The sequence below is a fragment of the Trichechus manatus genome, unplaced genomic scaffold (assembly GCF_000243295.1).
Source record: "Trichechus manatus latirostris isolate Lorelei unplaced genomic scaffold, TriManLat1.0 scaffold00191, whole genome shotgun sequence".
Taxonomy (NCBI): domain Eukaryota; kingdom Metazoa; phylum Chordata; class Mammalia; order Sirenia; family Trichechidae; genus Trichechus; species Trichechus manatus.
Genome location: NW_004444127.1, coordinates 938,284 through 950,152, shown reverse-complemented (window position 1 = coordinate 950,152; position 11,869 = coordinate 938,284). Strand labels below are relative to the sequence as shown.

Sequence of the window (11,869 nt, the reverse complement as noted above, 5' to 3'; positions counted from 1 at the left end):
GAGAGGAGAGGAGGGGAGATGAGAGGAGAGGAGGGGAGATGAGAGGAGAGAAGGGGAGATGTGAGGAGAGGAGGGGAGATGTGAGGAGAGGAGGGGAGATGGGAGAGGAGGGCAGAAGAGGGGGGAGGAGGTGTGAGGAGGGGCGGGGAAAGGAGCTGGGAGGAGAGGAGAGAAGGGGAGGGGAAAGAAGAGGGGAGGGGAAAGGAGAGGAGAGGTGAAGAGAAAGAAAAGGCAAGGGAAGTAAAGAGAGCGAGACAGAGGCCAAGAGAGGTAGAGAGAGACAGGGAAAGAGGCAAGGAGAGTTTGGAGAGAGAGAAGGAAAAGAGGTAGGAATAAAAACAAAGAAATCAAGAGAAAGACAGAGATAGACAGGGAGAGAGAGAGATAGAAGAAGAGAGAAAAGAAAGTGAATGGCACAGAGATAATCAGACTGAAGAGGGAGGAAGAGGGAGGAAGAGGGAGAAAGAAGACACCAGAAGAGAGGATGGGAAAGTGGGTACGATTAGGAAGAAAGGACCCCAGCCTGGTGGCCGGGACAAATCTCTTTCTCCCCTGGGTCTCGGTCTTCAGGCTGTCCTTGTCCAGCTGGCAGGTTTAGAGGGAGCCACTTAGCTTGAGAAGACTTAAGAGATTTGAGAGGCAAGGAGAGGCCCCCAGCCTGCTCCCAGCCAAGAGCGCTGCCTGGCTTCCTTTCTTGGCTTCGAGAGGAGCCCATTAGCAATGAATGAGCTCCCGGCGGGGTGGGGGGTGGGGCCAGGTGCAGTGGGGCAAAGGGAGGTTTGGTGTGTCCTGGAACCCAGATCCTAACCCCTTTGTAAGGTCCCTTTGGGCTCCACAAGCCAAGATGGTTCCATGCTAGGTCGGATATGGTACAGCATTCCACCAGGGGGCGCTCACAGATTTTCTTTGTTTCTCTCCAAATGAAAACTTTGCAGTGTTCACTTTACACTGTGGAAGAACAAATGGACCCAAGGCTCCTGTGTCACACAGTTCACAGCTGATTGCATGTCTCCTCTGGGATGTGGGGCATTTCACTGTGCACTGTGACTCTATGGGGGCAGTACGTTGTGTTCTGATCCGGGAGGGGGCATTATGCCAGGACTCTGCCTCCCGGTGCTACTGGGTGCTGGCTCATCCCCACGACTGTAAAGAAGCCTTGCAAGTTAAGTCTGTCCAACTAACCGGCCCAGGCCACCCTATCGCTTAACTCGACCCCCACCCACCCACAAGGAGCACCTGCTAGTTGACCCACCCACACATGCACTTCTCTAAGCTGGGTTGTTTTTAACTTACCCTGTAGCAGGCCTGGGCTCAACCCAGAAGTTCTTCTAGCCCTGTGGGCCCACAGGACCTCTTAGGGGAGAAAAGACCCATCCACTACAGCCAGGAAAGTATGCAAAGGCCCAAAGGACCACAGCCCATGGGAAACCAGAAGAGAACTAGAATACCACTGCCTGTCTCATCAATACTCTCTTGGTTTGACTCCAACCTGGAGCTGAGCTTCTCAGCCTCCTCACTTGACAAAGGTGAAGACATGAAAGCTCAGAGAGGTAAAGAAACTAGATAAAGTCACATAGTTAGGGGACAGAGCAGGATGCACACTCAAACCCACACCTACTGCAGCCTGACCAAGAGAGAGCGGATGGTATCTCTTGGTAACTGATGCATCTTCAGCCCCTTGTGAACTATGTGCCCTGTAATAAGCATTCAAGAACCATTTATTTAATGAATAAAGAACCTTAAGAGATCATGTTGTCTCTATTTTAGAATTTGAAATCCAAGAGATGAAGTGGTTTATCCAACAGTTTATCATCTTAGTTATTTTACTAGGGAGTTAGATATTAGAGTTCTTAAAAGCAAGCAAGTAGAAAAGTATCATGATCAATGTTTTCAGTTGACCCTGCCTGGCTGACGGTTCAGACCTGAGGGTAAGGTCACTTTAGTGCCACCTACTGGCAGCTCGCCCAAATTGCAGGCAAAGACCCAGCACTAAAAGCAGGCTCCAGAAGCTGGGGCCGCAAATGCAAATGGACATGACTGGTGAGTTTCTCACTCCTGGAGGACAGTGGTCTTGTTTCAGTCCTCAGTGTGAGTTCCCTGGAGTCTAGACACATACTCGGTGTTCTTTAAGTCAGGGGCCCTGGCTTGACTTGAGGGAAGTAGTAAAGTTTAATGGGAGAAAGGAAGGGGTGCTGCTTCAATAAACCAGCTCTCCCAAAGGTATGGTGAAGATCACCTTGTGGCAGTGCAGCGGGCATTGGCCAAAATGCTTGGAGATCTTGGTTTTATCCCTGTTTCTGCCACTAAGGCCCTGTGGGACTCTGGGCAAGTCACTGAATCTGTCTGGGCTTCAGACCATTGACTGCTAAGTGAGTGGAGATGGGCAAGTTGATCTCACAGACTTTTATGGTATTGATAGTCTCAGATAACAAGTTGACAGGTTGGTTTCTGTAATGGCAGCCAGGCAGGGCCTGGAAGTCAGTCGCCACCCCCTCCCACTCCAGGGCACCTGTACTCACAAACAGCAGCAGACACTTGTTCTCTCGGACGGCCCCACAGCAGCCCAGGAATCCGAGCAGAAAAAGCAGGCCCCCCATGGCCAGGAGGATGTAGGCACCTGTGATGAGCAGGGGGTTGGCGGCCACGATCTCCCGGAAGCCGGTAGGGTCCACCATGACCCAGATGCCGATGCCCAGCAGGCAGGCCCCACCCAGCTGCTCCCCGGGCCAGTCAGAGGAGGGAGGAGAAAAAACAGGCAGACATGAGGTTAGACACCCCCAAACAACACACCACTCCCCCTCGCCCAAGGTGCCCGCTGAGCTGGGCAAAAATTCCAACCGCAGCATGACCCCCATGTCCCAGCAGTGCTTTTAATTGCCTTGAATTTTTCTTGTTACTCTGACCTTAAGTGTAGCATGCATTGTCTCAATCCAGTCTCTAACCCTGGGCTGCTGAGGATCATGCAGAGTTCATCTGCCACTTTTATATTCACTTTATGAAGTCATCTAGTGCAACCCTCTCGTTCCACACTGAACCCCAGACAGGGCAGACGACTTGCCAAAGGTCTTACAGCAAGATGATGGCACAGAGCATGGCTGAAATGGGCCCAGCAATCTATTTCTGAAAAATCAGTCATTGAAAACCCTATGGAGTACAGTTCTACTCTGACACATATGAGGTCGCCATGAGTGAGAATTGGCTTGATGGCAACTGGTATAGATCGCCAGGCCTTTCTTCTGAGGTGCCTCTGGATGGACTATGCCAACCTTCCTGTTAGCAGCTGAGCGCTTTAGTTGTTTACACCACCACCCAGAGACTGGTGGTCGGAAGCCCTTTGTGTGCTGGGAGGAGCTGAGGCCCCCTAGAGGCACACTTGAGGCATGACAGGCGGTGGTTATTGGCTTGGAGCTTTGGCTTGGCTGAAAGGGGTCTGCAAGCCGAGGGGATGAGCTGGATGGCTTCAGGCAAGACATTATTTTTAGATGTGTTCAGGGCAGGTATGGGGCAGAGAGGCTGGAGGGACCCAGCAGTGGGTGATAGAGAAGGAGGAACAAGATAGTATGGTCTACGCTTCTGCTGTGTGCGGTGCACTGTCTCTCTCTCCTTGGCCTCCCTGCAAAGCCTCCAGTAACACCCAAGTTATTCCTCCTTGCTTTTGGAGGTTTTGGGATTCAACAATTGTATGTTGAGCTCAGCTTCACGGATGACCCAGGGCATGGACTAAGACTGCCCGGGGGGCCCAGCCCTGTTCACGGTAGGGACACTGGGGCAGAGGAGTGACTGGCTGGCCCAGGGTCACCAGCTTGTAAAGCTGTGGCGTTGGGGTTAGAACTCAAGTCTGTAGGGCTCCCAGAGCTTCAGGACTAAAGAGAGGGAAGGGAATTGGGGCGGGGGGTGGTGTGCTATGCTGAAATGTATAAAAAATACATGGGGAGAGAGAGACAGACAGACAGACAGGCTGAGGCACTCTCGGCCAGAAAGGGGGACTGTCTTGCGTAGGGACCCTGCCTTGAAAGGAAGTGCTTCCTCCTTCAAACATTTACTCATTCAGGTCTGGGCTGCGCCAAGGTCAAGGTTGAGGCTGGGTCAGGAAAGTCTGCAGGGCTGGGGCTCTTCCGCTGCCCATGCGGAGTGGGGATCTGGGCTCTGTGAATGGGGCTCTGCTCCTGGTAGAGGCCACAGGGACTGAGCAGAGACCTCAGGTGGGATGCTGGTGGGTGGGCGTTGGGCTGGCCACCTGAGGGCTCAGGGCCTCGTGTACAGAATCGATGGGGAAGGAGCTAAGCTACTGAGTGCCGACCACATTCCAAGCACTTTGTAAACTAATCTGGTTGACTTTTCAAATAACCTGTTGAGGTAGGAATTTAAGGGATGAAGATACCAAGGTTCAGAGAAGTGAAATGACTGTTTCAAACCACACAGCTGGTAAGACACAGAGCTGGAATTTGAACCCAGATCTGCCAATCTTAGAGATGCTTCTAATGATATCAGGAGGCTATGATGGCTCAGCCCCTTCGGCTCCTATGTCCATAATCTGCTCTGGGGGCCAGGGTTGGGTGTGGCTCCCTTTGTCACCCTCTGATCGCCCCCATTCTTTCTTTTACCCCTCCTCTCCATCAGGGTTAGATCCCAAGACAGGCTGGGACTGAGCCCCCCAACTTTGCCAGGAGGCTGAGCCATCCTGGGTCTGTCTGTGCAAGACCTCTCTCCTATGATGGGGTTGGGGGGTTGAGGGGCGAACTCTTGGGAGTGAGGTAGGCACTGTGGGGGGCCTCCCCTTCATGAACTCCTGGCTGGGCAGGTAGACCTGCTTCTAGTGCTGGGTCCCCTGTTCCTGCCCCTGGGTCTCAGCCCACTGTGAATAGTTCAAAGTGGCAGTCAGTTCTGCCCACCCAGCAGAGACCTGGGGGCATGTTCCAGGAATACTTACAAATATGAAGAAATTGAAAACAAACATCAGATACTTCATGCAGCTTAGACAATCGCCTTCCATGGTGCTCCACCTACAAAACAGCAAGGCTGCCTCAGTTCCCCTGCTGGGGGACCCCACCTAGAAAGAATCCTTGCCCCTCCTTCCCTATCCTCACCTCCTAGGGAGGCCAGCGGCCAGGCCCACCGAGCAGGTGGTTTCTACCTCTATGACAGAACTTGGTGCAAAAGGTTCTGGGAGTATGGGGTGTGGACGTGGGGGAGAGGTAGGACATAGCTAACCTCCGTTTTCCTTCTCCAAAAAATAAGGTTCATAAAGCCTATTTCAAAGGGTTGCTGTGAGACTATTATTAATATTAGTCAGTAGTCACTGAAAATGCGGAACAGAATTTCAAATTTTCATGGAATCCAGATTTCTGGAGCCATTGAGGCTGGATGAACGCCCGAAACTATTGCCCTGAGATAATCTTTAAACCTTAAGCCAAAAATATCACCTGAAGTCTTTTTTAAACCAAACAACAGTTTAGCTTAATTAACCAGTAAAAAATGTCTGCCTTGAGCATTGTGCTACTTTAAGATCTATCTATATAGGATCAAATTGACAACAGCAACTTGAACGATTAGACAGGAAACTTAGGGGGCAGGGAGTTTATGTTAACGGGGGAAGAACAACTTAGAAAAGGAGGGTGAGAATGGTTGTGCAACTTGATGAATGTAATCAATGTCACTGAATTGTACATGAAGAAATTATTGAGTTGATGTATGTTCTGTTCTGTATATTCTCAATAACAACAAAAAAAATAAAATAAATTAAAAAAAGAATAGTAGCCATTGTTTGGGGAGCATCTGCTGTGTGCTGGGTACTGTGCCAAGCACTCTACACATATTATCTTATTTAATTCTTGCACCAGCCGATGAGGTATGTACTATGATTATTGCAAATCACTTCTTCTGTGGCCTCAACGTCTTCATCATAAAATGATGAAGCTGGGATTTGATGACCTGTCCGTTCCTTTTGAGACTCAACAATCTATCAGACTCTGACTTGGATGAGACTTTGGAGGGCAGAAGCGGCTGCCCTGCAAGATGCTGACAAGGCTGTGCAGTAGGTGAGTTTTGGTGTCCCTTCCCTCTGCCCACCGAGGCAAAGGTTCTCTCCAGAGCAAGATCTGGCTTCAGCCAGCTCTGACCATCTGGCAATTAAAGGGCATAATAAATATGGCGGCTCATAAATGGACTACCTGTATTTACTATGTACCACATTCATTACAAACTACATATAATGGGCCAGGCTAGCGGAGCACTGGGCCTCCAGACAAATGCATTGAAAGGAGACATGTGCCCTGGGAAGAGCCCTCTGACAACCTCCAAGGTAGGTCAGGTAGAAAAACAGATGATGTGAGCTGGAGGATGGACGGAGAATATGTAGGGCCGAGTTTCAGCTCCAGGGCAGGCTGGGCAAGTGGGCAGAGGGCTTTGGTGTCCTACAGAGGATTGAATCCCAGCTCTACCAGGTGGTATGGGGCAAGTTCCTGCACGTGTGCGTCTGAGTTTTCTTGTCTATAAAATTAGGATAAAAGTAATGCTTCTTTCATAATGCGTGGAAAATACTGAGTGCAGGGCTTGGCACATTTAGCTAACAATAGTAACAGCCAGTATACCTTGACTTCTTACTATACACCAGGCAACATGCAGAGTCACTGAATCCTCATAAAGCTTTAGGAAATAGGTGTTGCCCACCTCCCTTTTTCAGGTGAGGGAACTTAGGCTCAGAGAAGTAGAGTTACTTATCTAAGGTCACATAGCAAGGAAGTGCCTAAGCCAGGACTTGAGCCCAGGTCTGTCTTAATGTGGAGCCACAACTCTTACTCATCATTTTCAATGAATGCTAACTCCTTTGCCCCACTCATCCTTCTCCAAGGTTCCCACCTGTCTTCAAGCCTCCTATGCCCTTTATTTCCCACTGTCCATGGGGAGCAGTCCCCTGGGCTAAAGCCAGAAGACCAATGCCTGCTTCCCCCTACCCCCTACAAAAAAAGGGGTTTCTGAACTTGAGGATCAAGCTCAACTGGCCAGACTACAGTGACAGACACATGGAATCTCTAATTCCTGTCTGAATCTGTTTTCATAGCTCCAACCATCGATGGAATCTTCTAGAAGTGTAAAACCACAGTTTCCTAATTTAACTCTAAGAGGAGTGGGAACAGGGAGCATCTCTGGAAGGTGGGCTGAGGAGAAACGTGAGGTCATGAGGTCCAAGAACTTTGTTCTTCCTCAACAAAAGTTGTTCAAAAGGCACTTATGAAGGAGACTGGGGCCTCTCTGAAGGAGCCCTGGTGGCGCAGTGGTTAAACACTTGGCTGCTAACCAAAGGTCAGTGGTTTGAACCCACCAGCTGCTCCATGGGAGAAAGATGTGGCAGTCTGCTTCTGTAAAGATTTACAGCCTTGGAAACCCTATGGGGCAGTTCTACTCTGTCCTACAGGGTTGCTATGAGTTGGAATCGACTTGAGGGCAGTGGATTTGGTTTTTTTTGGTTTTAGGCCTCTCTATTGAATGGAAATGACAAGCCCTCTCTGCAGCAAGGGAAGAAAGGCTGGAAGAAAGACTCACCAGGGTTTCCCCATTCCACTGAGCTGACAGGGACTGGAGAGGAGCGTGCTAGTGTGGGCTCAGGCCAGTCTTGGGCTCCAGCTCTAGCTCTACCACCTGCTAGCATTATGACCTTGGGAAAAAAATCACATAACCTCTCTGTGCCTTCACTTTCACAACTGCAAAATGGGGCCAGGAATGCTGACCTCCTCAGGAAATTTTACCGACTGAGGGTTAAGTGATATATGGGGAGATCCTCAGATAGCTCCTGACACATGGTGAGTCTGTCCGTCTCCTTTGCTCCCTCCTGCCCAGCCATGAGGTTGCTCCTCTCACTGGATCCCCCAGATACCAGGTACACAATTCTCCACATGTCAGGAGAGAGGAGGGCTCTCAAGTGGAGGACTTTCAAGCTAGGAGGATAAGTGTGTTCAGTGGGTCTCAATCTGGGTTCCCTGGGACTAGAGGGGTCCTAAAACTATTTTCAATATTTCAAATGACATCTTAGAAATCATCTCCTCACCACAGGCTGTCTCAAAAGGCAAGTGTCTTGGGTTTTGGAGCAATGAAACCACCCCAGGGTGGGGACGCTGATTTCTCAGGTTGTTCAGAAGTTCTGGTCAGCAGGCATCTATAACTTTGCAGTACAAAAAAATAAGGACAAAGTTTAACATGGATAAATGACTTGATAAAGGCAATGTGGCTTGGTAGGTAAACTGTTTTAAATCTTAGGGTCCAGAGGGATGAAATGCAGGAGCCAGCATACAGGCAAACTTGACTTGGTGTTGATTCGACTCCACATAGGCACTGGGGAAGTGAGGGAGAGGGCAGTTTAGGGGCTGCAGTTCCACCTGCCCTTGCAGGTGAGCACACCTGGGAGCCGTGGATCTGCTGCTGTGGCTCTTGTGGTCTCAGGCTCCCCTCACCTCGCCAAGTGAGGGTCCCGTGTTTAAAGATGAGTGTTTTATCATACAACATGACCCCCAAGTGCAATCTTCTGTTTCGTGTATAACAAAACCGAGTGTTTAAGGGCTTTACCAGGAAATTTTTTTTTTTTTATTGTTGGGCTTTAAGTGAAAGTTTACAATTCAAGTTAGTCCTTCATACAAAAGTTTATACATACACTGTTATGTGACCCTAGTTGCTCTCCCTATACTGTGACAACACACTCTTCCTTTCCACTCCGGATTTCCTGTGTCCATTCAACCAGCTCCTGACCCTCTCTGCCTTCTCATCTTGCCTCTGGACAGGAGCTGCCCATTTAGTCTCACGTATCTACTTGAGCTAATAAGCACACTCTTCACAAGTATCATTTTATGTCCCTTAGTCCAGTCTAATCTTTGTCTGAAGAGTTGGCCTCAGGAATGGTTTGAGTACTGGGCTAACAGAGTCCTGGTGCCGTGTCTTCTGAGGTCCCTCCAGTCTGATCAAACCATTAAGTCTGGTCTTTTAAGTAGAATTTGAGTTCTGCACCCCACTTTTCTTCTGCTCCATCAGGGACTCTCTGTTGACCAGGGTAATTTTTATTTGACTGTTGGTTTAAGTGCTGACTTTAGAATCCCACCCTTATATATAACATATGTCACTGCCATATTAATAAAAGAAGTTCTTGTCATGAAAAGGTTGAGATGCCCTGATCTGGCCCAACATCCTCATTTTGAAAATGAGAAAACTTAGGCTAAGAGAGAGGAAGGGGGGCTTGGCCAAGTTACTAAACCTATTAGTGACAGATCTGAGACTAGCACCTTGTCTCTTGATACCCACCCCAGTGCCGTATGGATATGCCATGTTGTTGCTGTTAGCTGCCTTTGAGTCGGCCCCCGACTCATGGTGACCCCACGCACAACAGAATGAAATGCTGCCCAGTCCTGCGCCATCCCCATGATTGGTTGTGATCAGATCATTGTGATCCACGGGGTTTTCACTGGCTGATTTTTTGCAGGTAGATCATCAGGCCTTTCCTTCTAGTCCATCTTAGTTGGAAGCGCCACTGAAACCGGTTCAGCATCACAGCAACACACAAACCTCCACTGACAGATGGGTGGTGGCTGTGCAGGAGGTGCACTGGCTGGGAATCAAACCTGGGTCTCCTGCATGGGGGATGAGAATTCTACCACTGAACCGCCACGGCCCTTCCATGGATATACTACATATTCTATATTTTACTTATTTATTTTAGTAGTACACACCCTCCCTTACTAGAATGTGTGCTTAGTAAAGGTAAGGACTTGTTTTGTTCCCTGCTATATTCCTAGTGCCTTGAGCAGTGGCCGGCATGTAGTAGGTGCTCAATAAATATGTCTAAATGAATGAATGCATAGTGGGGAAAGAGAAAATACAGAGAACAGTGGGGAGTCAGTGAATCAGAGAAGTAGACAAAGATAAGTCAGGAAGGGAGGGAAAGATGGAGAAAGACAGAGACAGACAGGGTAGACAGAGAGACAGAGCAAGAAGTGACACAGGAAGAGACAGACCGAGAAAGACTCAGACAGGGAGGTGGGCAGTGTCAGGGGATGGGGCAGAGGCGCACAGACATGGAGGAGGCAATTGCCGACTTTTCACCTGGAAGTTCTTTGGGCCTCAGCAGGACGGAGTCTCTCGGTCAGAGGGGGTTGTTATATATTCTTTTATTGGCCCAGCTTGTGCTATAAAAGAAAATATCCAATTACTATAGGATGTCAGTCAGGTTCAGCCACATTAAAGAAGCTGTTTATGAAAACCCATCCTGCTGATGCACACACTCAGCCTAAGTGACTTGCTAATCCGGGGGCCATTAGCCCTAATGAAAAGCTCTCTGCACCTGGAGCTACTTGGGCTGGGGCAGCCTGCATGGGGTGCCCTCCTTCTGCCAAGATGGTAGCTCCTGGGTGCCGTCACTTGGGCTGTGTGGGAACCACATCTTCAAGACACTTGTGGCTCTTGATACAGGCTTTATTGACATTGATGTGGCTGGATGTGGCTCATGAATTGGATGGAGACAGTGGATATGGGCAGCTCACACACCTGGATGCTACCTGGGCACTTGCAGTGATGGCTCAGCAGAAGAGTGCCAGTGGGGTTTATCAAACCCTTGCCCCAGAAACCTCAACTCCCAGGAGAGAAATCTGATGCTGGCAAGGGTTCCTTAGCTTTGCATAAAGATTTGCCAGAAGGTTCCTTTACAGAGTCAGCTCCCTGCGGTGGAATTGAGAGTTTGATCTAGAAGTCAAACTTGCACACATGGCAACCCCTGCTCTATCATAGCTGTGGGGAATTCCACAGATCCAGAAACATCTGAGGCCTGGGGGGCTTGGGCTGCAGTGGGTATTCCCGTCAGGAGGGAGGAAGAGATTCTCTGGATCTGTTCAGATTCCCTCCCATTGGGTCAGAGAAGGGGTGGTGGGTGAAAGATTCCTCCTACCCACCGACCCATCCACCCACCCACCCACCCATCCATCCATCCATCCATCCATCCATTTGCTCAATAGACATATACTGAGCTTCTACTACATGCCAGGTGCTTCACTAGGGAATGGAGATACAAATAAGCATGGGTTCACAGTTGGGTAGAGTCCCTGGGTTGTACAAATAGTTAGTCCACTTGGTGCCAACCAAAAGATTGGAGTCCACCCAGAAGTGCCTTGGAACAAAGACCTGACAATCTACTTTGGAAAAATCAGCACTGAAAGCCCTATGGAACACAATTCTATCCTGACACACATGGGGTTGCCACAAGTTGGAATCAACTTGACGGAAACTGGTGGTAACAATTTGGGTGGTGGTGGTGGCAGGAAGAGACAAGGAAATAGATAATAATAGATTTGCAGCAAGCATCTGATAAACGTTACCAGGCTGTGGAACCTAGGAGGGGAGGACTAACTCCAGGGCCATCGGAGGAGGTTTTATAGATTAAAAGATGCAGAAGGTGAGCCTTGAGGGAATGCAGAGGTGGAGACTGGCAGGTGGAAAGGCAGAGGGAGGGTCTTCCCTCCCGAGAGCTTGATGCAGCCTAGGGAGCTGGTACCTATATTTAGACTAAATATACACTTGTGGCAGGCTCTCGAACTTCCTGGCCCCTATCTGCTGTGCGCAAGTATTGAGCTATGTGCTTACATGCGTGGGCTCAGTAAACGCTCGCAAGAACCCTGCGAAGTAGATATCTTACCATATCTCCACTTTACAATAGGAAAACTGAGTCTTAGGGAGGAGAAGTAACTTGTCCAATGCCACACAGCTAGTAAATGATGGAGCTGGAACCCAAACCCAGTACTTAGAATCAAAGCTATCTTTGATAGAAAGGGTCTTGCCCACATGCGTGATTCCACTGAATTCTCATGAAGACCGTGCCAGGCTGGTTGCTGCCCCATTT

The 11,869-nt window shown here is 49.3% G+C and overlaps 1 protein-coding gene across 1 annotated transcript in view; it reads right to left on the bottom strand.

The window, feature by feature from the left end:
• Positions 1-10,095, bottom strand: part of TSPAN18 (tetraspanin 18) — a 24,293-nt gene extending 14,198 nt beyond the window's left edge. The window contains exons 1-3 of the mRNA XM_004387647.2: positions 10,084-10,095; positions 4,931-5,003; positions 2,520-2,714 (exon numbers count right to left, since the gene is read on the bottom strand). Of these exons, the coding sequence (XP_004387704.1) occupies positions 2,520-2,714; positions 4,931-4,993 (258 nt within the window). The 5' untranslated portion in view covers positions 4,994-5,003; positions 10,084-10,095. The remainder of the gene's footprint in view (positions 1-2,519; positions 2,715-4,930; positions 5,004-10,083) is intronic.
• Positions 10,096-11,869: the final 1,774 nt, after the last annotated feature.